Source organism: Carassius carassius, chromosome 36 (genome assembly GCF_963082965.1).
Source record: "Carassius carassius chromosome 36, fCarCar2.1, whole genome shotgun sequence".
NCBI classification, from domain to species: domain Eukaryota; kingdom Metazoa; phylum Chordata; class Actinopteri; order Cypriniformes; family Cyprinidae; genus Carassius; species Carassius carassius.
Window position 1 is genome coordinate 28030758 of NC_081790.1, and position 27888 is coordinate 28058645.

Below are 27888 nucleotides of genomic sequence, written 5' to 3' on the forward strand. Positions count from 1 at the left end.
TGATTTTCTTATTTTTGAGGGATTTCATCTTCTCTGTCAGTTCAGTTAATTCTATGGGCTTGTCTAAATGATTGAGCTGCTCTTTTCTCGTGTATTCCAGGTTATTTAGTTGGGAGGTCAGATGTTTTTTGGGCGAGGGTTGGTTCGTTTAGAGAATAGAGTTTTCTGAAATGTTCAGTTCCAGATGTTTGGGTCATAGATGGGAAGGTGTTTGGCCTCTTTGGATTTATCTAAATTATTCCATAAATCCAAAAAGAATTTTGATCGATTGCTTCTTCAATTTTGTTTATTTTAATTTTTATGTGGTCAGTTTTCTTCTGTATTAATAGTGACTTGTATAGTTTTAGCGTTTCTTGATATGTGGCTCGTATTTGTTGGTTTGCAGGGTCTCTGTGTTTTTTATTTGATAATGATCTTAATTCTTTTCTTAGTTTTTGACAATCTTTATCAAACCAAGCATCTTAGCGATTTCTTTTTTACCATCGGTAATTTGTTCTTTTTCTGAGGGCTTTTCTGACCACTGTAGAAAAGAATTTAAGTTAACTGTTTAGTTGCTAAATTGATACTTCTCTTATCTACACTAAATGTAGTCAGGAGAAATGAGTCTATCATGTTCTCAGCGTGGGTGCTGTGGAGCGCAGCTTCATACTGGGCAGGACTGTCTTTACTCCATATAAATTTGGGGGGGAGCGGATATAATTGAACTTTCTGTTCAGAAGATGGCAGATGATTCCCTGACCTGTTGAGACTGAGGACTATGTGACTGTGGTCTGATAATGGCAGCTGTGGCATCACTGTGAAATAGTTGATCTGACTCTGGTCTAGATCTGTGATGGCGTAATCTACTGTGCTGCTGCCAGATGTGAGCTGTATGTACATCGGCCCCAGAGAGTCACCCGTCATTCTGCCATTCACTATGTACAGGCCAGGCTTTTGCAGAGCTGCAGGACTTGTTTTCCATGTCTGTTAATCGTGTTGTCATAATTCTGGCGTGTTTTGGTAAAACCTTTTTGCTGATGATGAAGTGAACTGTTAATATATTTGTCCCCATCAGAGCTGATGTAGTCCTGTTCCTTCCCCGTTCTGGCGTTCAGATCCCCCATTAATAGAAACTGAACCTCTAGACTGGAAGTAATTGATCTCTGATTGTAGGGTTGAGAAGATGTCTTCATTATAATAAGGCGACTCATATGGGGGGGATATATGTGGAACACAGGTACAGGTCCTCATCTAAACACAAAATCTCTTTTTGAATTTTTATCCAAAATGTGTGTTTTTCCCTTTTTCATGGGCTGAATATACTGCCACAGATGGTGTTTAAACCAGACTCTGATTCCTCCTGAATCTCTTCCGTTTCTAACATCAGGCTGTTTGATTGAGGGGATGCGCAGCTCTCTGTAGTGTGAGGGGGGGGAGGTTTGAGAGTCTAAACGACTCCATGTCTCAAGTAAAATAATTATGTCTGAACTATGTACAGCGTTAATAAAATCAGGATTGGTACTTTTCTCTCCAAAAGCTGAAGAGAACATTCCTTGAATATTATAACTAGTTATTTTAAACGATGACATTGGGAAGTATTGCATTTACCAGAATAATGTATGAATTCATGAACAAATCATGTTTTAAAATATAAATTCATCAATGCTCATGGGTGATGCGCTGATGGTCAGCTATGTGGACATTTGTCATTGAAGCACAGATTCCAGCTATCTTCTCATTGATGGAGTTGATGATGTTTTGTGGCACGTCTCTGCGAGGTAGAAGGGTCGAGATGATGATTTTGGCTCTGGGGTAGATCCTGCTAGCTGTTTGCACTACGTTGGTCAGGGCTTTAGTGACATCTATGTTTCTAGCACTGAGGTCGTTTGTCCCGGTGTGGAGAATGATGTGTGACGGTGCACCGAACCCACCGTCTCGCAGCAGCCTCACAGCTGAGTGTGACGTGGGACACCAGAACTTCTTCACAGATCTCCCCGGAAACAGTCGTCTGGGGTCGAGATGATGGCCGTTGGAATCACAGAGTATAATGATGTTGTCTTGACTCTTCTGTTCTCTGCTGGTGCTCCTGAATGGTGCAGGTGGAGGACTCTGTGTACTGCTGCTGCTCTCTTTCCTCTTGAGCTTGTGAGCGGTTGCAGGAGTGAAGGAGCTCTGAGACGGTGAGCTGACACACTGCTGCTGTTGAGTGGTGTTTGTGCTGTGTGTTTGGGTGCTGACACTCTCTTGGTGTTGTCTTGTGTGGAGCTGGTTTCTGGTCTCCTCCAGCAGTCTCTCCAGTGTGTGGCTGTGTTGTTCTCTTCTCTCACCCTCCTCAGCTCTTGGTGCAGCTCTTGATTGTCCTCCTCCAGTTGTTTTACAGCAGAGCAGAGCTGCTGTATTTGTTGCACACTGTGGTGGCTGGTCAGGTTTAGCAGATGATGGAGGCTGTTGGTAGTTTCCTCTTTAAACAGACAGAAGTGCTGCTCCAGCTCAGCGATGTTATCTCTCAAAGCCTTGATCTTAGGAGACGCAGGAGTGCTGGAGTGTCTGTGTGTTTGAGGAGTTCCTGAGCTGCTGTCAGAGATGGTAACGGAGCTGGTGCTGGGCACTGTGTGGCTCTTCATTTCAGGATCTTGTTTTATCTTCTGAACCTGGTGTTTAAGGTTTCTGAAGCTCCTCTGGAATTCACTGAGGCTGGTTTCTGCTCCCTGGACCATGACTGTGCCATTATGGTAAAGATTCACAGTCAGCTTTGTGTCGTTCTCTCCTTCCAGAGTGAGTTGTCTGCCTTTGCTGATGCCTCCTTTCCTCACACATGTCATGTTTGAGCAGAGGACGGTGTGCCAGGATGATGTCTGTTCAGTGAAGAACAGCAGGTTACACAGCACTCTGCTGTTTTCTGCTCCACTGTAGTCAGATAGCAGAATCTCTGGGTTCTCCCTCAGCATAATCTCTTTCATCTTTTTCTTGTCTTTTGTAGATTTAATTTCTGCTGGATAGATTATCTCCAACTCCTCTTCATTTTTGAAAAATGCCTCTGCTTTAGTGAGGCCCATGTTGTTCTAACTGAACTAACTGTCACAGAATGTCAGCTTGGCTAACAGTTAACTGCTACAGTGACTTTATATGTCGTTTTTAGTCGATGACAATCTTTTTAAGAGGTCTTACCTTAGAAATCTTCTGCCTCTATTGTTCACAAATAAATGTCCAATTAACTCATTATGATTTGGTTCATGAAAAAATCCATTATCTGGCAAAAATGATGTTGAAATCAGGAGCTGGTATTTCTGCTGCCAACTGCCATCGTAACCGTGGTAACTCTCTCTCTCTCTCTCTCTCTCTCTCTCTCTCTCTCTCTATCTCTCTCTCTCTCTCACTTTCTCTCTCTCTCTCTCTCTCTCCCTCTCACTCTCTCTCTCTCTCTCTCTCTCTCTCTATCTCTCTCTCTCTCTCACTTTCTCTCTCTCTCTCTCTCTCTCCCTCTCACTCTCTCTCTCTCTCTCTCTCTCTCTCTCTCTCTCTCTCTCTCTCTCACTTTCTCTCTCTCTCTCTCTCTCTCTCTCTCTCTCTCTCTCTGCCTCTCTCCCTCTCCCTCTCTCTCTCTCTCTCTCTCTCCCTCTCTCTCTCTCTCACTTTCTCTCTCTCTCTCTCTCTCTCTCTCTCTCTGCCTCTCTCTCTCCCTCTCTCTCTCTCTCTCTCTCTCTCTGCCTCTCTCCCTCCCTCTCTCTCTCTCTCTCTCTCTCTCTCTCTCTCTCTCTCTCTCACTTTCTCTCTCTCTCTCTCTCTCTCTCTCTCTCTCTCTCTGCCTCTCTCCCTCTCTCTCTCTCTCTCTCTCTCTCTCGCATTGATTACTCTGAGTCTGATCCAAACCGTTTGGCGGAAGGCGCGGAGAGCGCACGAGTCACGACTAACACTTCATGATTTATTAGAGATGTAATTATCAAATGGCGGATTCGCAAATGATCGCTTTAGTACATTCGGCAGGCAATTATACAATAATGATATTAAATAGTGGGGCAAAATCATCTGCCAGGCCACCGGGAATTGTCCCGGTTCTCCCGGTGTCCAGTCCGCGCCTGATTTCCACAGACACGCAGAATGTGCAAGTCATATATATTGCATTTTTGGGGCTTTATATTCACAGACACTAGTCGATGTCATGTTTTGATTCAAGTGTACTGACCTACTTTTGATTTAGTCATCCAAAATGTGGGATATTCCGTCCGCGTTAGGCATTCCGTTTTTATGACTGGATTCTACGAACCAGACTGTATTTCCGCATCCCGGAAATTATTAGGGCGGTATGTCTCAGAATAGTCAGTGCAATTTGGGAAAGAAATCAGTTAAATCTGTAATTGGATGTGTGTAAATATTCAATTTCTGTCTTTTTCCAAGCAAACCAGAACACACTGCCTCGGAAGAAATTAATAAAAATGTCACAATCATTATAAATAATAATAAATTAAATTAAAATAATAGTAACAGTAAAAATGTAATTATACATGTGCACACACATAAACACACACACACACACACACACACACACATACATTGAAATGAACAGATAATATGAAAATAAATAAAATTAAATCAGATAAAAAATATAGTTAAACCTGACAAATTCTTAAATCTTAAAACCTTTTTAGATTGGATACGTGTGTGTGTGTGTGTGCATGTTAATCATTATTTTCATGTATTAATGTGTGTTGTTGTTGTTTTTTACAATAATCCTAAATCTTTTGCAAGTTTTTGGAGACTTGCACCTGATGACTTGCTGACCTCGAGTCTGCTGATGTCCCCTCTGTGATGACATTAACATTATAAATCTTTTTAAAAATCACTTCACATCACAGAAGAGTTATATTCAGTCGATTGAATCTACAAGCTTTGTGTTATTAATGTATTATTGAGTGAATGAACAGATAGGACAGGGTTGTGTGGGTTAACAAAGGCTCAGTTGTTATGTGAAGTGAGAAGGTAACATGAGAAAACAAGAGCAGAATGCAGGTTTGTGGTTCTGTGTTTCCTGTCAGTCTGCAAGACGTCTGGGCCATCGATTGACAGTCGAGCCTCGAAGATTCACCAGACTTGCTTGTGTTTCTCCAGCATCTCTTCCTCCATTTCTCATGAAGAGCTCAAGGTGTTTCCTGAACTTACAAGATCAAAAGTCTGCAGAGACGACTGTAAGACTTCCTGAACCGTGTAAACAGCAGTTGTGTAACAGTAGAGTAAAGCCTCTTTCACTCTGCGATTCTGGAAAATGTGTCCTGTGATTTGTCCCGGGATGGTTTGATTTTGGTTCAGTCACATTGCAATAACAAAAAATAGTCAAACAGCAGAATAGAGAGCAACTATATGGAAAGATATAGAAATATTATATAATTCAGGGTATCCAGAGTCAGCAACTATGAGTGTTTTGTCTGCTATGTTGATGTAAAAATATGTTTATTGTTTAATGTTTATATAAATGTTTAGTATTTTTTTCCAAATTACTTTTTTTTCCGTTTGAATTTTTCCCAAAGATTTTAAGCAGCACAACTGTTTCCAACATTGATAATAAATCAGTATATCAGAATGATTTCTGAAGATCATGTGACTCTGATGCTGGAGGAATGATGCTGAAATTTCAGCTTTGCATGACAGGAATAAATTGTAATATAAAGTATATGAAAATATAAAACTGTTATTTTAAATTGCTATAATGTTTCATAGTTTTATTTTTTTCTGTTTAGATCATGTAAATCTTGATGAACATGCATGCACATGAAACACTTTATCAATATGCTAATTATGAAGGAAGCACTTTGAATCAGTTTCTGCTCACAACAAAAAAAAAGGCATAATGGCAGTTTCCACTAAAATATTTTAGCGCTCCAGTTTAAGGAATCTCAATGCAATTATAAAACGCTGGTCGATGCATCAGTCGGTATTTCTAATATCCTTGCATCAGAGGCGCTTCCTTCAGTGTAATGAAGTCAGAGCGACCTTAAACTGTCAAGCAGTGCACGTCTTGTTTCCTGTGGTTGTGCTCGAGAATCAGTGTTGTAGTTTGGAAACATGAACGATTGACTGTGCTGCATGAGAAGCTTCATGTGGACTCGTGTGAGGGAGCATCTCTGCAGCTGCTGTTTGCACTGGAGGTCTAAATTTAGAGGATGACATCATCCACTTACAGCAGAGGAGATCTCTCAGGATGGATGGTTTCCACTCTGCCGTGTGTGCTTTAGATCCGAGAACACTCTACAGGAATTGTGTGTGTGTGTGAAGAGCTGGAAGAATAGCAGGAAGTGGAGTGTGAACCCTGCAGACGGTAAAAATGGTCATTTTCCCTGGAACACAAACTGTGGAGAAACTTATTACAGTGAATGGAGTCTGATGTGTTCACACAAAATCATCATATCAGTAGTCCACACAGTTCATGTGCTGTTTTCCCAGTGTTTTTGTGAGGAAAACGTTCATTAAAGGAGCAGCGTCCCATTCTAAAACATTATTTTGTTTATTATTTTATTTTTGTTTTATTTATTTATGTATTTCATATTTTATTTATGTTTGTCTGTTTGATCTGGTTCAGTTGGACTACTTTCATGAACTCTTATGAATACCAAGGATATATATATAAAAATAAAAAATAAAAGTAAAACATTAAATCTTAACCAGTAGCTCATTCTTTTTGGAGGCACTATGTTGTTATAACAATATTATTAATAATAATAATGATAATAATAATAAACAATTTAACAATAATAAAAATAGCATTATTGGTGTTATTATTATCAACAAAAATAATAGTATTTATTATTAATAATTGTTAATTAATAATGAATCATCATTTATTCTTAATTTATTTTTAAAAAAAGCAGGAACAGTGCACACACATGCAAAAATCACAATCTGTGTGGTCTTATAATTTTGTTAAGATTGAAAGACTTTTCCTCCTAAATATCTTTCATCACATGCAGTGAAAGCTGATGAGAGCGCTGCTTGTTTACATCAGAGAGCGCATGCTTGTTTCACGCAGCATACACTGTATTGTGCATTGTGACGAGTTGATGGGAAAAGAATTCTTAAAATGCATTCTAATTCTGAATAATTTGTAATAAATAATTATTCTCTCTATTTAGAAGTGCCCACGATAACAATATTGTGCATATTCAATACCGTGATATATCGCATCACCGAATACTGGCACATGTCTAGTTGGACAACAGGTTTATAAATGCTTCTCTAAGTTGTTTGAGGCGTGTGGCTTTTTCAAATGCACATTATAAACGACTCAAACTCACTCCCAAACTCCCTTGCAGAGGTCAAGCAGCATTTACTACTGTGCATATATATATATATATATATATTTAATTAAAACCACACTGTGTAATATTTGCGCCAGTTTAAAGTGCAAGTTATAATAAAATTACATTAATCTTCAGCATGACGCAGACCGACTTTTGTGTTTGCTGAGAATGATCAGGGGACAATTAATATCCAGCGATATCATCAACTTGATTGCAAAGATACTATTTAAACTGAACTGAGCTGGATGACGACATTTAACTGAAAATTGAGTGCTAACTATTGTCATTTTGCATTATTGACACAGTATGTTCCTATTTAATACTGTAAAGTGCTTTGACACACAATCTGTATTGTAAGGATAAAAGGAGGAGTGATGATAGTGTAAGACGAGAGAGGAACAGGCTGGACTTTATTTTGTGTTATGTTTCTGTTTGTGCGTGACAGTCGTCCTCGAGGGGCTTTTTTGTGTTTATTTTATTATTCAAGTTTTATTTAAATGTTCGTCGGTTCCCGCCTTCTCCATCCCTTGAATACGAACGTTTGTTACAGTGGGCTTGTTTATGCAAATGACTAACCTAGATTGCTTATTTAGAATATTCTAAGTTCATTTGAATTCATTTGAATTTTGGTTCTCCAGTGATTTAACTGAATAAGCTCCAGTAATTTTACTGACTGCAGAAGCTTTTAATGAATTGTAAAAACATTGATTCGTTTTTTTTCTAGTGAGCTGCTAGCACATATTTTGATTAGCATGAAGAAGCTGATGAATATCAAGCCTGCGGGTAAGGTATTGTCACTGTCACTCCTTTAAAAGCCACAGAAACAGCGAGAGCCGTGGGCACACAGACAGTGTGCTCTCATTAGTTACAGCACAGACACATTAATCAGCCGTGAGACGCCGCTGTCTTCTGGCACTGATGCACTGTGTGTCTTAATGCTCGAGTCGAGGCTTCTGAACCAGCAACCATGACACTCAACTCTTACACACTCCGTCAGACAGGAAGCACGTCCTGTGTGTCTTCTGTTTACGCTCTCTACAGCCTCACCGCAGGTCTGTTCATGTGCTCAGTAAACATGGCTAAACAGGTTTGCAGTGGGATAGTTCATCCAAAAATTGTCTGTTTACTCACCTCCAAGTTGTATGGGATTCTTTCTTCTGTTTCAACATTCTTCAAAATATCTTCTTTTGAGGTCAACAGAGGAAAGAATCTCATAAAGGTCTGGAAAAACTTCACGGTGAGGAAATGAAAATAAATTTTGGGCGAGCTATCCTTTTAAGTTCGTCACAGTTATTACTTTTGACTGGTCATATAAATAATTTAGTGGTGACAAATGATTAATCGCAATCAAAAATACAACTTTTTGTTTACATAATATGTGTGTGTTCTGTATAGTGTTGTCACGGTACCAAAATTTCAGTATTCGGTACCGATACCAGTGAAAATCCACGGTTCTCTGTAACAATTTCGGTACTAAAGCAAAACACAAACATATGCAAAAAAAAAAATAAAAAATAAATTTTGGAAAATGAATTCCTCTCTTAGGTAACCTAAATGTTTGATCATGCATTTTATTTTTGTTTTTACAATTGTGTAATTGTTGCACAATAGCTTACACAGTTAATATATATATATATATATTAAAGGTGCAGTGTTTTTTCCCCTGAATACCCCCCTCGCTGCCATTGGTCAGACAAACAGATAGTCCCGCCTCAAGCCCACCTCATTGGTTGACTCAGTATTACTGTGCTAGGTATAAGTTAATCACACAAATTACATTACATAAAAATATAAATCTCTACAATGCAACATATCATTTTAAAGCTCTACCAAGTTGACCTGTCTAATATTTTCTGTTTTTTCAAAACATATATTTTACATTTTATTTTATTTTTTATAATCAAACCACATGAATAGTGGACTGCATTAAATGGAGACTAAAAACAAACATTCCTGTTTTCACATACACACTGTTTTGGGGAACATTTAAATCACATGAATATTATTATTACATGCATTATAATGTAGTAGGGATTTTTTTCTGTGTGTGTGCATTTGTGATTTAAAAAATAAAGAAATTAATTCAATTAATATAATAAATATGCTCTTCATGCATATTCTAGATAAATATTTGCATCTCTTGTAGCTGAAAAAAAAGTACTATTACATAGATGTGGAATAAAATTTAAGGTGTGTTGCGTTGATGCTGTTTGTAAACTTTAAAATGAACTGCACCACCACTGCATTGCATGCTATTTCTGTGTACACTTACTGTTCCCGTTTGAAAACAGGTACATGTTGAGTTTTCATATCAAATACATACAGTGATGTAACCGTGCAGAAAAGCCATCTTGGGATTCCGTTCTCAAGTCTTTCCCATTGCGTGCTCTGATTCTGATCTGTGCCTGAAGCGAAGCAAACCAAACTGAGGGATAATAAGCTGCTCAGTCCTCGGGAAGCTCCATGTGCTGCGCTCCCATTGGCTGCCTCTGAAACCGATGATGTCATGTTTCAGCTTCTGTGGCGAGCAGGCATGGGATTCAGACGCACTTCCCATTACATCTACAGAGAAGAAGCGAGAGCCTCAGTTGCAGCTGCAGCAAAAATGACATGCAGCGTCTTTAATGCAGTGTTTTGCACTGTGTTCCCAGCCTGACCTGATTAAAGGCTCTCTTTTCCTTATGCCACTGCAGAAGTGCACATAAAAGAGTGCAACAGATCACGGTGCGTGTGCAGAAGGAATACATTTGTATAATGAGCAGATTTCACCATCCGTCTCCTCCAGCAGTGATTTATGCTCCCCGTGTGTTTGTGCACAGTGGAGTTCGCAGAAGACGCTGGCTGTTGTCTGATCAATAAAAACGCTCGCGTTTCCTCACTTCTCCTCCACGCAGCCAATCGCTCTAATGCAGTCCCCCCATCCCACCCAACCCCTCCCAGCACAGGTGATGTCATACTTTTCTGCCGGGCTTCTCTCCGTGCCTCTCACTCCTAGATGCGCCGTCTTCAGTGGCAGAGCGTCTAATCGATGTATGTGTCTCGAGGGAGAGTCTCCAGCCAGGGATGCACACTCGGAGGCTGGATGAAGCAGTGGGACGGACCCCAAAGCCGGATTCTGCAGTACTCCCCAGAAAGCGTCTGCATTGGGCTCGGTCTCCAGTGCAGCGCGGGACCAGAAGGGTGCACACGCATAGAGTTTTCTGCACTCCTGGAGTTGTGCTCGTGTGAAGTGGAAGTCTGTGGGGTGCTGATGGGTCTGGACGGGGTTCTGTAGGAGTGCACAGAATTGAGGGCTCATTTCTGGCGATCCCTGATGACAAAGATACTACGTGATTCTCTCGTTCTTTGACATCACGGCCAGGTCGAGTGTTTTTTAATCGTTAGGATTCTCAGAAGAACTCTCTCTTGCTTTTCTTGTTCGCTGGAAAGTTTCCCTCTCTTATTGAGACATGGCTTTCCTCGTCCGCTGCTATGCCAACTGCTTGCAGCCGTGGTCCTCCAAAGTAAGTGATGTCATATATGTGGTGTCTGTTGACTGCGTGTGTGTTGATGCTTTGCTGTGGATATGCATGCGGTTTTCCTTTCTGCTGCCAGAGACAATTCCCTGATTCTCATGAATCGGTGAAGGCTTGAATGCATCCCATTTCACAGAATATCCTGCATGCAGTGAATATCAGAAGTCAGATGTGTAGAAGACACCGTTTCACCATTTCTGAGCGTCAGTCAGGTGATATTACTGTACGTGAACATCTGTATGTCATTTCTGAGTGTTTCCCAAGCACTCCCCATCTGCCATTGTTCAGTCAAACTGATAGTCCCACCCCAAACTCGTGTGATTGGGCCGCTCAAATAAACAGAACAATATTCTGAAAGCATCGCAAAGTCACAGCATTTCACTCATCATCACGAAGTCAAGCTGCCAAAGAATAGAATGCATGTCAAGCAAAGCACACGTTCAATAAGAGAAACGATGTATTTGATTGGATGGTGAAAAGTGGGCGTGTCACACAGTGGTCAGAGTCTGAGTTATTACATTGATTATGAATGATTATGAAGTATAACATGCTAAGTCAGATGCGTTTGTGCTCTGATGGATTTATAGAGGAACTTTCCCACCTCTGAGCCGGAGAGAGAATAAATTGCATCAGTAGTTCACGAAACTTTGTTTCAACATGCAGTCAAGCCCAGACTTTACCAGCACGTGTCTGATCTGCGGTCGCTGGACACATGCAGTCTCTTCAGTGATGATTCATGACAGGAAGCCGCTCTAGTTCTGATGCTGCTACAGTACAGCTGGATGTGTGTGACAGGTGTGTCTTCCTGGTGTTTGTCTCCATTATGAAGCCCACAGGCGTCTGTGCACATTCACTTTTCACTCTGCTGTTACTCATTCACTAATACTGTAAACACTGAGACTATTGTATGTGTTTTATGCATTTGGTAGCCTAGGTCTAAAAAGAAAACTCAAACTCATAATTCACTTGCCCTTGTGTTGTCAGACCCGATCGACCTGCTTTCTTCTGTGATGCACAGATGGAGTTTAGCAGAATATGAGCAAATTATAGTTCACTTTCGTTTTGTCATTGTGGAACGCAACACAATATCAACAAAATCATGTATTTTTATTGCAATCCTACATAGTTAGATGATTAGATAAAAATAATCATGAAAAAAAATGCAGTTACGACCTGAAGTTACTGACACATTAGGGGCCATTGACAAAGAGCACGTTTTTTCATTGGTATCCTAATTATATAAAATGTGGTCACATTTTAGTTTGGGGACCATTTCTCACTTTTAATAGCTAACTAACTAACTAACTATGACTTTAACTCAATAAGCCCATAATTTGCTGCTTATTAATAGTGAGGTAGTTGTTAAATTTGCTATGGGATCGAATTAAGGGATCTACAATTTGGTTATGCAGAATAAGACAATATGTTCTTTATAAGTACTAATAAACAGCCAATATGGCAGTTATATGCACGCTAATAAGCAACTAGTTAATATTAAGAATTGGCCCCTAGACTAAATTGCTACCCAAAATGTGCATCCAATTCTGCCACAAAAAAAGGGTGAAATCCTGGAGGGACTTTAATATAGTGAAAGGCTCTGATGACTTACATTGTCAATCTGACTAACGTCTAATACACAGAGGATTTACAATGTAAGTAGTTCAAAGGTCACGCTATTTTCTAGGGCTCGCGATACGACTCGTATCATTGAACGGTTCTTGTTCCATCATTTATTTCTCTTTTTACGGTTTGATTCTGTTTGAATGCTGTCTTCAAACATACATTTCTTTTTCCTCTCCATTCGTGATTTACAGTTGACGTTCAGGAGGCTTGCTGTGATATGTCCGAACTGGTAGATCTCCATCATTCATAATTCATGAGTCGATAATTGGCCTTCAGCTTTTGTGTCTTGGCTTCACTTTCCAGCTCCATTAGTGTCCCGGGGTCTGGCCATCTTTGAACTTGGCAGCCAACCGCCTGGCAGTGTTATTAAAGGCCTTCTGAAAGCTATTTTCCCCTCTATACTGTTCATGGACGAGTGTCAGGGTTTAAGTTCTTGAATGTCAGGTGCTTTCACGTCCTGTTGGAGACTAATAAGAGCCTGCACTGACAGTCTTCAGTCTATCAGCTGCAGTTCTGGAACCTCCGTCATATACTGTACAACGCCACATGCATTCACAGCAGTGTTAGCTCAGCGGTAGAGTTACTCTCTCATTATTTGCACGTGCTTTTAAATGTTTCATTCGCACGCTGGTCTGACCTGTGCTTTTTCTGACCACCTGTCAAAAAGCGCCTTATTATTGAACTAAGTTATCATTTGAGCTAATACTGTCAAGACACACAAGGTTTATATGTAGACACAGTTGGTTATGTGTAAAATGAAGGTAAACAGTTGAGAGAAAAATGTATACGTACCTGTATATTAGATGCATGAAGCTCTTAAAGGGACAGTACGCCTATTAAACATGCAGCCTACTGTCATTACTGTCAAGGGATAGATCACCCTAAAATTTCATTTCTGTCATTATTTACTCACTGTCACGTTTTTCCAAACCTGTATTATTTTCTTTCTTGTGCTGAACACAAAAGAAGATATTTGAGGAATATGGAAAATCAAACAGTTGCTGGTCCACATTGAATTTGATAGAAGCAAAAAAATACTCTGGGAGTCACTGTGGACCAGCAACTGTTTGATTTTCCATATTCCTCAAAATAGCATTTATGTTCAGAAGAAGAAAGCAACTCATTCAGGTTAAAAACCACTTTTGAGTGAGTAAATGGTAGTATAAAAATAAAACACTATGACAGAATTAACAGACAGCTGACAGAATTTTTATTTTTGGGTGAACTATTCCTTTAACGTTAATAAAACAACAAAACATAAAGAGAAAAATCACTCACTGATTTTGACTGAAGAAATGTAATGCAGTTGTTTAGGAATCAGTTTATATAGTGTTTTATTTTTATATTTGTTCATTCAATTTCTTGACTGCTCCTGCTAAATACACCTATTGTACCTGAAAATAAAGCACTGTTTTATCGGCATGTGTAGTTGTAATGTATATCTTTGTTATTTAAAAATAATAATAGGGAAATTAGTTTGGCAGTAATGCTCAGACAGCTTGCAAAATAGTAAAACCAACATGACAAAGAATTGTGATTAAAATCGTGATGTTTCTAAAAAAAAAAAACTTTTTTGTTTGTTCCGTATCCAAATTGGTTGCACTCTAGAGCCCTGATATCGCCAACCCATACTTCCACAGCTGATTTCAGAAGTACACATGTGCAGTGCTCGTCACATCTCCTTGTTTTTTTAAGAGTCTTGTGCCATGAGCGTTGCATTTTCAGGGCACTGTCAAGATAAAAGTCTTAGGTACACTAACGTATCCTGTGACACAGTCTCAAATGCAAACCAGTGTTATTATTTAGATGCTATAGTTTTTATTCATATTTACATTTTAGTCGGTTTCTCACACAAAGTTATTATATGCACTTACATGTATGAATTTAGCAGATGCTTTTATCCAGAGCAACTTACACTGCATTGCATTCAAGGTATACATTTGATTAGTTCTATTTTTCGATAATTTTAGGTAATTTTAGTTACATTTTTCATAATTTAGTTGTGTGTTTGTGCCATTTTTATTAGTCTTGTTTGATTTCTATGTAGTTTATATATATATATATATATATATATTGTGTTGCAGATTAATATCTTTTATGACATCAAGCTAAACTTGGAAGAAAATAACAAAAACGTATACAAATAAATAATAGTAGATTGAACATGTTAGTTTTAGTTAGCCATAATAAATACTTTCAGTACTAAGCGACTGCAGTGTAATCATGTGAAGATGGAAATCTGATACATGACTTAACAGAAATACCATCCTGCTTGCACTTCACACATTAGGTTAGCCTCCGATTACCAAAACTGATGGTAAAAATTTCGGAGGCTCTGACCTTTGTTTTTGTTGTGCTTTGCCAATGGTCACGCCTTCACTCATAGATTTTCTTTCAGATCTGGTGTGTAACAGGAAGTGGAGGTAAGCTGCTCTCTCAAAGTGCAGCATTTGCCTTGACTCTTGACTCTTGCCTTGATAATTTAACGATGGAACAGAACGTGTCGAGGCTAATGCTGAGTGTATTGATCCCAATCGTCTAACCTTCCTGTCCACCTGACACCCTACACCTCCCAAGATAGAGCAGCTAAAAGCTCTCAGCATCTGTTTGAATAATATTCAGATGGTAAGAAGAGCACATCTTTGATTTGAAAGAAAGGTAAGGTCGACATTCGTCTGTTGTCTTTTCCCTGCTCTGTGAAAGGACTCCACATGTAAAGCGTGATGCTTTGGACTAAATAGTTCACAACAGCAGCAAGGCAAACTGTTACACCAATTGCAGAAAGACAGCCTGTTCTCATTAAGAACATGGTTTTCTCATTCCGTATATAAGTTAAACATTGGCCTTCTACAGTGCCCATTAAAGTTATCTGTTTCCATCAATATATGTTTTGTTTTTCGCTCATCCATAGAAGGACAGTGTTCCCTTTATAAAACCTCCACAGAAGACACATGTTGTGTGTACTCGGTGTGTTCGGGATGCATCTGTGATTCCCATCCCGAATCATTAGCTTTTGATCTTCCTATATTTGTTGTGTGAAGGCAGATGGGATCGGATCAGCCTTAATCACGCCATGAGTGCGTGACGTCATGCAGTTGATTGTGTATTCAGGTTCGGGGTCTGACATCGAGTGTCTTTGTAAGGAAGAGCTTGGGCTTTGCTTGTGGAGCGTACGGACAGGGCAGGGTGCCATATGATTATATATGTGTTTTTTTTTTTTGCCTTTTCAGCTGTTATAGAGCCAACATTTTCCCGATCTCAATAAAATTGTGCATGCTTGTTTAGAATCATATGATGCATTAACTTGCATGATTTTGTGAAGTTTTGAGTTTTCCTTTAAAATTCATAGGCTTTTGGGTGCACAAGGTAAAGACCATATTTTTAAATGACCCAGTTGTCCATATGCAAAAGTTCAAAGTTGAAAAATGTTGATAATTTTTGGACTAGACAGTCCACAGAATTGTACTGATCTTTTTATTGTTGTTGAATGTAAAACCCTAGGACCAGTTCCCGAAAATAGGTTTCTCAAAAAAATCCAAAATAGCCAAAAATGTACGCACTTGAACCCCTAATAATAATAATCCACACTGAATAATAACAATATCACTGTATTCACTGTGAATCAAGCTGTTCAGAGATGCCGAAAACATGCGCTGCTCAAACTGAAACTGTGAAGGGCTGCTCAACTTGTACATGTGAACTTTATTTACACTTTAATTCAGGTAATGCAGCTTGGCATTTCTGCTTTTAAACTCTCTGTCTGCCGTTTTACCCTTTTTACTGTTTTATTAAGGGCAGCATTTGCCCTGGATATTGTTTTCACTGGCATCTGAGGGCATTTTTTAATCTAATACTAAACCATCGCTATCATCAAACCTATTAAATGGAAGAAAACACAGAGGACATCACACACACATCGTCCTGTTGAAGTGTTGGTCAGTCTGGATGTTATCTAGTCTAGACGTGAGCGTAGTGGGATGCATTAATAATTCAGTGGAGTTCCCACAAGGACAATGTCCCATAAAGCCTCCTCATAAAAACATATCTTCCTTCTTAATTACCCGCAGTGTGTATATCTTTGAGAATTACAGTGAGGCTCAGACACACTGTTTATGTGAATACCATGCATTTCCATCCAGGTGAGCGTGCATCAGTGCGTCAGTCGTGTGTGAATCCTGGAGTCTGGCTCATTCATATTTAATCTCCCGTCATCATTAATTGAGGCGCTGGGGAGAGACCCTCGTGTGAGCGAGCAATTAGCAGCGCCTCTCGTTTGCCCTTATGCCACTGTTAGGAATCACAGATGCCCTTTACACAGCTGTCCGTCCGGCTCATTCACAGGATGAAAGGCCTGACACACATGCACTCTCATCTAAAGCTCCTCTGTTTAACTCTTGATCAACCACGTGATGATTTTACATGGAAAAATTTAAGAAAAGATGATAAATGTTTGCATTTGTAACACATCGTCATTTATAGTACGCATTTTATTCAAACACTTTCTGCTCTGTGTGTGTGTTGCTTCTCTCCCCTGCTATAAATGGAAAGCGCTAAAAGAGCTTCAGATGATGCTTTTTATTCTAACAAACAGTTGCACGGTGCACAGTCAAACACTGCAGGAAGCGAGAATGACTTTTGCATAAATTATTTTTATCCTGTCACACATTTGACTTTGACAGATCTAATATACCGTACCTAGTAGGTACAAAAAATCGCTTGCAGTAGCTCTGCTACTAAATTTATTTCAACATGGCAATCCATATACAGCTATGATCAGCTGTTCCTTCATCTTGGCTGAGCTTTTACCGTTGTTACAGGAAAGGATGAAGGATAATACAGTGAAAACTCCTCTTCTCGCGTCCGCCCTAGGCCCTCGACCCAAACATCTCAGGTTTCTCAATATAACACATGAGAGAAGTAAGAAAAAAAAAACATTTTTGAACATTATCAGAACATTTTCCTTGTTGCGAGTGGTGCAGATGCAGCCGCTGTCACCAACGATGAAGAGGATGCAATGCCCACTCGTCGGAAAAGGCTGAGCCAGTTCTCCAGCGATGATTACAGAGAGTCCAGCCGAGACGAGCGGGAACAGTTCTTGCTGGAGCCATGTATTCCACCAGATGAGGATCCCATTCAGTGTTGAAACGAAAACACGAAGCGCTTCACAAAATGTATTCGCTTAGCACACCGTTATTTGTGAGTCCCGTCAACGTCTGTGGCGTCAGAGCACGTTTTCTCCGCGGTCGGCCTTATTGTTAACCGCCTAAGGAGCCGACTTTCCCCCAATCATGTTTACATGCCCGTATTTCTTAACAAGAACATTTGAAACAATAGAAAAAAAGCAAAAAAGATTTGCTGACAGTTTCAAAGTTAAGTGTAGGCTACGCTGCAGGCTGCTTTACGTTTTTTCTTTGTTCACTTTTTTTTTTTGGCTTTTAATCTGTAATTTTGTTTGTTTGCATGCATTGTCAAAGGTTTTCAGCTACAAAACACGATGTGTAATGTTCAAGCTTATTGTGTGTAAGCTTGTTCAATAAATGTTGCTGAAAATAACTTCTGTCTCATTAAACTTAATTTAAATAAACGAATATTCGAATATTCGTTTTTTGTGAGCTCAAATATTCGATGTGATATTTGCAGAAAACGCCCATCCCTAGTACCTAGTTGGTGACTAAAAGTTTTTTTCGTTTCATCTACATATAGCATGATTAATCAGCATGTTAAGAGCATTTCTTTGTAAACAATTTTGTACTTAAAATTATTTGCAGATGGCTTTGTTAACTTTGTTTTCTATTCACGATGAGAGCATTTGGATTATATATATATATATATATATTGTTTGTTTTTAGCTATATTTTAAGCAAAATATAAAAATGACTTAAAAATTAAATGCTGAAGCTCCATACAGTCTCTTTTCTCAGTCACACGGGTATTGAAATATATATAAAAAATAATACTCTGATAAAACGTCTGATCGTAGCTTTTAATATTCTAATTGGGCAACTTATGAAACATCAGTTGCTTTGGCTCTTGGGGCCCAATATCCTTATCTTTGCTCTTTAGTATTGTTTTTTCTTTTACAAAGCACTGCTGCTGCCCAGATAGAAACATAGAGGAAGGAAATATAGACTGCATTACACTGCATATCTTAATGCACAGATCCGATCTTTTGACCAGATCTGATTTATCTTTGCTTTTCTTTAAGGCGAACACAGGTCACTCATGAGCTGCACTGTAAATTATGTCCTCAATTCAACATTTCTCACTTCCTGTCTTGTCTGCACAGCTTCCTGGTGACCTCAGCAAGATGCACCTGACAGACCACGCCCACCAGCAGATGCACATGCCGCCCAGCCAATCAGGATGCAGCATTGCCAGTGACTCGGGGAGCAGCAGCCTATCAGACATCTACCAGGTACAGCCACTTCTTCTCCTGATCACCTGAAGAACGCTCGGTGCTCAATTTAAAAATAATTTAAAATTCTGTGAGCATTTTTAATTGATCAAACCAATTATTGAATCAGTATTTTGAGCTGACAGTTTTAAGTATTTAAATTGTGGAAAAATAGCTTTCCCATATGGCAAAAAAATAAAAATAAAATTTTTAGATATTTTTTAATAATATATTTTCTAAAATAGAATAAAAAAATATTTATGTGAATATATTTTTTATTTTTATATTTTTATATTTACCAATATACTTGTGTGTTTATATATATATATATATATATATATATATATATATATATATATATATATATATATATATATATATATATATATATATATAAATATAATTTTTTTTTTTTTTTTCTTCTATTTTTGAAAAATATGACACTTTACAATGTATTAAGTAACATGAACGAACACTGAACACTACATTTATTACACCCTTTATTAATCTTTGTTAATGTAAGTAAATCAAATAGAATGGTTCATTGTTTATCTCAGTTCACAGTGCATTAACTAAAGTTAGCAAACACAACTTGTGATTTCAATAATGCATTAGTAAATACTGAAATGAACATTAACTAATAATAATAAAAGCTGTAGAAGTATTGTTCATGTTAACTAATATAGTTAACTGATGATACCTAATAAACCTTATTGTAAAGTGTTACCAAATAGATATTTTAAAAGCATTTAAATATATATTATGCCCTCCGTATAGTTAAATCCAAGAAAATGCATTCACGCATTTCACATTTGAAGAAAAACAATTTGCTGTCTGTAACACGCAAAAACAAATGCCACACTTGAATAAAAATAAATAATGTGTAATAGTGCCATATGTGTTCTAATTCAATCAGCATTTATGTTTGTCAAGTTTAAATGAAAAGAAGCGGTTAACATTTTGATCTTTCAACACAGTTCTGTCATTATATGAACACATCACATCGAGTCTCACACAGAAGGAGCTTGTGACACGCTTTGAGTTCTGGTTCCTCTCTGACTTTCTCAGTAATTTGTGTATTTTCTGTCCTTCCTGTCTCAACTGCAGCTCAGTAAAGCTCTGCGATCTGCAGTTCCTTTCAGACATACTTATCTTAACAAGCTGGATTTCTCAATGAAGTACACAATGAGGAATTAGATTTCCACTGACAAAAGAATAAGATACATTTTCATAATTCTGCTCATATGAAAATACTGAATGATATCAGTCATATATGTACATTCACTGATTGTGTGCATATGTATTTGAATGGCATAATGCATGTCATGATTTAAATACTGGTGAAATTAGATATTTGAAAACACTAACCGAATCAGATCAGTCTGAATCCTGACAGTGAATAATGGTTTATGATTAAATAAGAATCAGATGAAAGGGAAGATGCATTAGGAGTGTGTTGACTCCCTCTGGTGTTCACATGTGAGAAACAACTAGTCTTGTGAGTTATATATCGCATTGTGTGCATGCATAATGTGCATTAACATTGTATTTTTACACTGCTGACTATTCATAGGTTTGGATTAAAGAACACAAGTAAAATATTTAATGTACTTAATAAATGAAACTACTATATGTTACACTCATTCCTCTTCATTACACACATGCACTATAAGCCAATAAACACACAGTCTACGAGATGCATTTTAATATCTGCAGCTCTTCACATGCAGCTCTTGACAGGAAAGCATGCAAACACAGAACCAGAAGCAGTCAATCTCGTGAAAGTTTCTTCTTAGCAGAGATTACATTGACATTAATGAGAAAGGAAGTGCTTAGGAGCAGGGAAAGCATGGGACAGAAGCCTTTCCTAAAACTGAGCAGCCGCAGCCAATGCTGTTTGTTCCTCCGCAGGCCACCGAGAGCGAGATGGGAGACGTGGATCTGTCCGGCCTGCCCGAAGCTCCTGTGGACTCTGAGGAAGAGGAGGAGGATGAAGATATCGAGCGCTCCTCCGAGGCTCTTCTGGGCAGAGATCTGGTGCGAGAGTGTCTGGAGAAGGATGCGGTGGATCGGACCGATGATGACATCGGTAATGCTCTTGCTGCTTGATGAAGAGAACAGGAAACAGGGTTTCTGTTGATATTCACTTCACATTCACTCTTCCACAAATTGAGGCTTAAAAAGGAGCAGAAAGTCTCAGATTGATAAAGGCTAGTCATTAAATAGTGCATGCATTGCTTAAAATGAATACCCATGAAATGAATGTCGTCTTCAGTATTTTTGCATTGTTTTCGGATTCATATATCTAAACATCCTTTAAATCGAGATACATTTACTTGAGATGCTATATGAAGTCTTGTTTTCTGAGAAATGTAGACGTTTTATCAAGGCTGCATCAGAAATACAGAAAAAAGTAACACTGTGAAATATTATTGCAACTTAAAATAACAGTTTTCTATTTTAATATACTTTAAAATATATTTTATTTCATTGAATTTTCATCAGCATCATTCCTCCAGTCTTCAGTGTCACATGATCCTTCGGAAATCATTTTAATTGCTGATTTATTGTCAATGTTTAAACAGTTGTACTGCTTAATATATAAATTTTTTTCTGGAAACTGACTTTTTTCTGGATTCTTTGATGAATAAAAAGTTGTGAAAAACAGTATTTATTCAAAATATAAATATTTTGTAACAATATAAACCACCATTTAAAAGTCTGGGTCAGTGATTTTTTTTTCAGTTATTTCTTTTTTTATTTTTTATAAATTAATACTTTTATTCAGCAAGGACGTGTTAAATTGATAAAAAGTGATAAAGTGATAGTAAAGACTTATATTGTTAAAAAGTAATGTTTTTCTGTTATTAATCATTTATTAATAATATATTTGTGATAAAAAAATGTATAAGCTATTATTAAACTTAGACTTAATATTTATTATTATTTATTTTATTTTTTTGTAAAAAATAAAAATATCATTGCCTGCTCTCCAGACCCTTATATTTGGAGAACGTTGATGCATTGTGTTCCCTTCAATTCATTTCTCAAACTTTCTTTACTTGGTCTCAAAAAAGCTCTTTAAAAAGTTTTACATTTACCTACATGAAACCTTAAGAAACCCTGTTTTACTGCTCTTTCTTCAAAATCAAAAATCAAAGAATCTCTTTTCAAAAATGTGTTTGAAAATCAGAACAACAAAAAAATGTCACAATGCCAAACAGTGTAATGCTAAAGGAGTTCATTTACTGCGTGCACAGTAATCACTTCTTGTGTTTTTTAGTCCAAATGACAAGCAAACATCACACTTTCACTCACATGTCTCTCTACAGAGCAGCTCCTGGAGTTCATGCATCAGCTGCCGGCCTTCGCTAACATGACCATGTCTGTCAGGAGAGAGCTGTGTCGGGTCATGATGTTCGAGGTGGTGGAACAGGAAGGCACCATCATTCTTCAGGACAAACAGCAGGTAGAGACATGCCATGAGAGCATCACTAGTACTAGTAGTGCTGGTAGCTTTCATGAATTAAATTTAAGCCTTGTTTAAATGCAAATGTATGGCATAAAAACAAATAGACGTCTATATGATCGTACACACAAAGTCATGAGCCCCAAAACTGACAAAACATTGATTTGTGATGATCTTATTCAGAGATCTGGACTGTTATTTTAGACCAGGTCGGTTTATTTTTAAAGCACATTTCATACACATAGACGTGATTAAGAGAAGAAGAGAATAATGTAAGAACTGAGAGATGATCCATGAAGACAGCAGTAGAAGAGTCGTTTTTTGTGTTAAGTTGAGCAGTCTGTAATGAAACCGAGCAATTATGTTGATAATTACTCTTTGAAGCACATCATAAATGAGTTTAAAGAGGAGCTGAGAAGGGAAGCGCACAGAGACATTTAGCCGTGTTATTTGTGTGTGGGCTACTGTGAAGATCAACAAGACAAACACACTTCTGTGTTGATGAGAAGGAGACAGAAACACATGGAGTGGAAGGAAAGGTCAAGATATTTCAGCAGATTCACACACACACACACACACACACACTGAACATGAACGGAGGCACTTTACCTTTTTAGACTGGGCGATATGGCCAAAAATATTATCGCAATGTTTATTTCCACTTCATACAATATCGATATTTAGCACGACACACATTTGTAAATAATGGGGAAGGAAATGCTTTCCATGTTCATTGTGAATGAATGTGAAGATAAACTGTTCACAATTTAATTTAGGGCCCCATGACATCTGTTTTATTACCTCCTAAATTCTGTTTTCCCTTTTATTTTTTTACTGGATGATTCAAAACACATTTTAAAATTGTGTCTAATTAAATGCATTAATAAAACTTTAGTTAATCTTTTAAAATGTAATGAAAACATCATTTACAACAAGCATTGCATTTTTTTTTTATCAAATAAAATGCTGCACAACCACACTGTATAACTGTATAAGTTAAATTCCTTGATTATTTGATATTACAATTATTATTATTATAACTTGAGATTTAGATTTTAGTATACATTGTTAATATATTTCTGTCATAATTTCTTCAAGTTAAACTGGACTTTTATTTTGACAGGTTGATGTAAAGGTTTTTCAGTTTTAGTATGTATATGACAGTACTTTTCTCAAATTAAATGGTGAAGAGCTTGTGAAGTGACTCCCAGAGCAGCTGTGATTATGAGATAATGTGTTTGAGTTTGTGTATCAGACGAAACTAAGCCATTTATTTGCACAGAGACATGCAGGATATGCAGAGTTAGCCTATTAGTGACATATACTGACTGCTGTTATCGCATTTATTTCTGCTGTTAGCTGAATCCTTATTGAGCTTATCATGATCCATGGAAGGCCATCTCAACTGTTGTTCACCACAATGATAGCATCTGTAACAGCCGATCTGACATGCATAAAACTCATTTGACGTCTGTTGTGAGATCACAGTGCACTGTTGTGTTTGCAGCTGGACCTGTGGTACGTGATCCTGAATGGTGCTGTAGAGATCAGCTATGGAGACGGCCGGATAGAGATCCTGTGCATGGGCAACAGCTTCGGGATCTCGCCGTCTCTAGACAGACAGTTCATGAACGGGGTTGTGTGCACAAAAGGAGAAGACTGCCAGGTGAGAGCAGAGCATGTATGCAAGCTCATTTCTGCCCCGTGAGAAGAAAATCATAATTATGAGATGCAAATTCACAATTAGACATTAGCCGATATATGATAATGCAATATATAACGGTAATGAATATGCATGGTATTGCTATCGTGGGCACTTCAAAATACTGTGAATAATTATTTATTACAAATTATTCTGATTTTTTTAAATGCATTTTAAGAATAGTTTCCCTATCAACTGTCACAATGCATAACACCGCTATATGCTGGGTTAAAGATGCATACGCAATTAGATGCACATGGCAGTACATGTGAGAGACGCTCTGGATGAAAGCGCACATTCACTCTCTGACAGCAGATGGCGCTAAACAGCAGAAATTTAGCTTTTACCCTGGAAACCCCCCTAAACAAAACAGCTGCACTGCTTTCTAAAAGCATATAGATGCATATCGACCAAATGCTTAAATATTTAGACTTAATAGGCTGTTTATTTAAAAACAATTCTTTTTACATTTTAGTCTGGACTACAACATGCCTTCGATATTGTTTGAAAATGTTCAGATTTTTTATTGTTTGGACAGACTTTAGGCTACATTAAGGTTCTATTAATTAACATTAACTGCCAATGAACACTTAATATTAATATTAATATTCATTAAACTTAAGTAATTTCAATATTTAATAACACGTTAAAATCAAAAGGTGCAACTGTGTTATTGAACTAACAGCTGTATTTTTTCTAACATAGATGAATAACTTCACTTACAAATGTAGCTATTACTCAATATTAATTGTTAATGCATTAACTAAGATTAACTAATGAGATCATATTGTAAAATGTTACTTATTAATCTTTATAATTGTTTTGCGCTTTAATCCGTGTGAAATGTTTTGCTTTGTATATGTTTTGCGCATTACTTTATCGTATGTAAATGTTCAGTTCTTTTTGGTTATAAGAAAAAAGCCTGTATAAACCTGTTATAGTTTGACAACACTTTTTTGCAACAAAATTTAAATACCGAGATAATACCGTATACCGCGATAAAACATCAATTAATCGCAACATTAAAAATTTCATACCGGCATATGCCTAGTCACAATTATGAGATAAATTTGAAATTATAGTATAATGTGTCACATAATTAGAAGATAAAATATCAATTAATAGAAATCATGAGAAAAATAATGAATCATAAAAATTATGAAATAAATAATTTGGGAAAAAATGAATTATAATATACACATATACACATGAATTATAAATACATATATTATTGTACTATGTTATATAATTATCTTGTAATTATGAGATTCAAAATTGTCATAGTTTTAAGATTATGAGATACTATGTATGTATAATGTATAACTATTTATAAACTATGTATAAAATTATGAGATACTATGTATGATTGATGAGTCAAATCTATGACATATTAAGTCGTAATTATGAGATAAAGATGAAATTATAAGATAATATTTCATAATTATGAAATAAGTAGACATAAGATTTTTTGACATACTAAGTCATAATTATATATATATATATGTATATAATGATAAATTATATTAATGTACAATGATATAATTATCTTGTGATTATGAGATAGTCCAAATCATCACAAACTGTCATAATTATAAGATAAATTAAAAATTGTGAAATACTATGTATTAATTATTATATACATATATTAATTATTAATCACAAAAAGTGTTCTCGTAGCTTCGTAAAATTACGGTTGAACTCCTGATATCACATGGACCATTTTAACGACGTCCTTACTACTTTTTTGTGCCTTGACCATGGTAAGACCCTTGCTGTTTATGGAGAGTCAGAGAGCTTTTGGATTTAATAAAAAATTACTTAATCTTACAGGTTTGGAACGACACAAGGGTGAGAAATTAATGACAGAATTTTCATTTTTGAGTGAACTCTATCCCTTTAGGTCGTAATTGAGATAATGCTGAAAACATTACACACTGTCATAATTATGAGTTAAAAAGTAACAATTGTGAGATAAAAGACAAAATTATGACAAAGTCGAAACTAACATATAGTTGTAATTATGAAATAAAGAATTTAAATGATTAGACAAGTCAAAATTCTAAGTCTATTATGACATAAAAATACAAAAGCAGGGAAGATATTTTGAAAGTCATTGGGGTCCAAACAGCTTTGACATTTGGATCAACATAAAGGTGAGTGTTCATTTTTGGGTGAACTTTCCCTTTAAATGTGCAGCACAAACCACCTTTGTGAACTTCTCATTGGTCTGCATCACAACGCACATGGTAAAAACACTCTCAGTTTCACAAACCCTCACAGTTTCCATCAACATCCTCCTTTCTTCTTGAAATAAAATGTTTGCAGAAGTACTAACCCTCAAGTTGATCCAAACCTGAATGATTGAATAATCCTGGAAATTTTGAAGAAGCTGCATGCTAAAATCTTCTGAAATCACGTAATAGCTTAGTGTAAGGAACCCACTGAAAGTTAAATAATAAACAAGGCCATGGGGAATGCATGAACCAATAAAAACCTAACCTTGAATGCAATGCAAGTAGCTTTGGATAAAAGCGTCTGTTAAATGCATTAATGTAACGTTTTTATTCAGTTGCATGTTACATTACATGAAACACATATAATAAGTGATATATTTTCAATTCAAAGTCAGTTAGTTTGCATCACTGTATATAACTGTCAGGTGTTATATTTTTGTCATGAAACTTACATCTCATACACTTCGAGGCATCACACTGGAAATCATGCTTCACGAACTTCTGTGAACAGAAAGGCCCGCCTTCTTTGACTTGATTGGCCATCTCAAACAGTTTGACATTGACTAGTGCTGGTTTTCAACTTAACAACAAACAGATCAGTGCAAAATAATGTCTAAAGAGATTTTTGGGTGGTTCATGTCCTGTTAAATGTCTGCATACTCACACTTCATTAAATTCAGAGTTGGGAGTGTCACTCTGTGATGGTCAGGGTCCGAATGCAAATGCCTCCTGATATAGCAACACCGCTGATTCCCTAAAAGAAAGTCTCCACCTCAACTTCCTCTTGCGCCATGAGTCCGACGCTCACGCACATCCTCTTAAACACATTGCACTAAGCGCGCTCCACTCATGAGTTGGTGCTTTGAGTATCCGTGTGTTGTGCAGACTAACCTCCTGCTCTACTATCAATTTATTGCTCTTCCTCATGTTGTTGTGGACCAGTTTGTGTGCATCGCACAAGAGGACTACTGCCGCATCCTCAACCATGTGGAGCAGAACACACACAAGGAGGAGGAGGAGGGCGAGATCGTCATGGTCAAGGAGCACCGAGAGCTGGACCGCAGCGGCACCAGGAAGGGCCACATCGTCATTAAGGTGAGGAAGAGTCACCCTAGTTTAGAATCGATCGTTGTTTTAGGCTGCTGTTGTAAGATCTTGTCAGCAGTCAGTTTAATGCTGCTCAAATGATGTGGCAAAAATATCAAATGACGGCCAGTTTGAAAAAGAAGCATCACATCATTGAGACACTAACCCGAGGTAAAGCCTTGGTATAGAACGCCCTTGATCACATCAGATCAGGGGTTAAAACCTGGCTTAACTCAATACATGTATGCTTTATCTTTATATCTGTAGATTTCAGTTTCATTACATATCTTTGAAAGCCGTGAGCTGTTTCTCCACTTCAGCAGCACTTACATACAACAAACTTAACTGTTTGATTCCTATCTCTATTCTGAATTTTTTTTTTCATATAGAGGGGTTTGTTCATAGCTGTATATGTAAATTAAATATATTCTCTTTCTCTAAGCTTTTTGATGTCAGTATGTTACATTTAATAGTAAGCTTAAGAATCAAAGTTAGAATACATTACCTAAAATGAGTAATTTGGATTATGTTAACAACTACAATTTTCATCATGTAATCTGTAATCAGTAACAAACTAAACCACAATTTGTAACGCAG

At 37.3% G+C, this 27888-nt stretch overlaps 1 protein-coding gene across 4 annotated transcripts in view; it reads left to right on the forward strand.

Annotated features, from left to right (window-relative positions):
* Positions 1 to 27888, forward strand: part of LOC132117530 (rap guanine nucleotide exchange factor 6-like) — an 84239-nt gene that overhangs the window by 33352 nt on the left and 22999 nt on the right. For 3 of the 4 annotated variants that reach the window (XM_059526875.1, XM_059526873.1, XM_059526874.1), the window contains exons 7-11: positions 18693 to 18821; positions 20712 to 20889; positions 22133 to 22269; positions 23777 to 23935; positions 27148 to 27300. In XM_059526875.1, coding sequence (XP_059382858.1) covers positions 18693 to 18821; positions 20712 to 20889; positions 22133 to 22269; positions 23777 to 23935; positions 27148 to 27300 — 756 coding nt within the window. Of the gene's footprint in view, positions 1 to 10285; positions 10772 to 18692; positions 18822 to 20711; positions 20890 to 22132; positions 22270 to 23776; positions 23936 to 27147; positions 27301 to 27888 lie in introns of those variants that run through there. The other variant, XM_059526876.1, reaches the window with a different exon arrangement.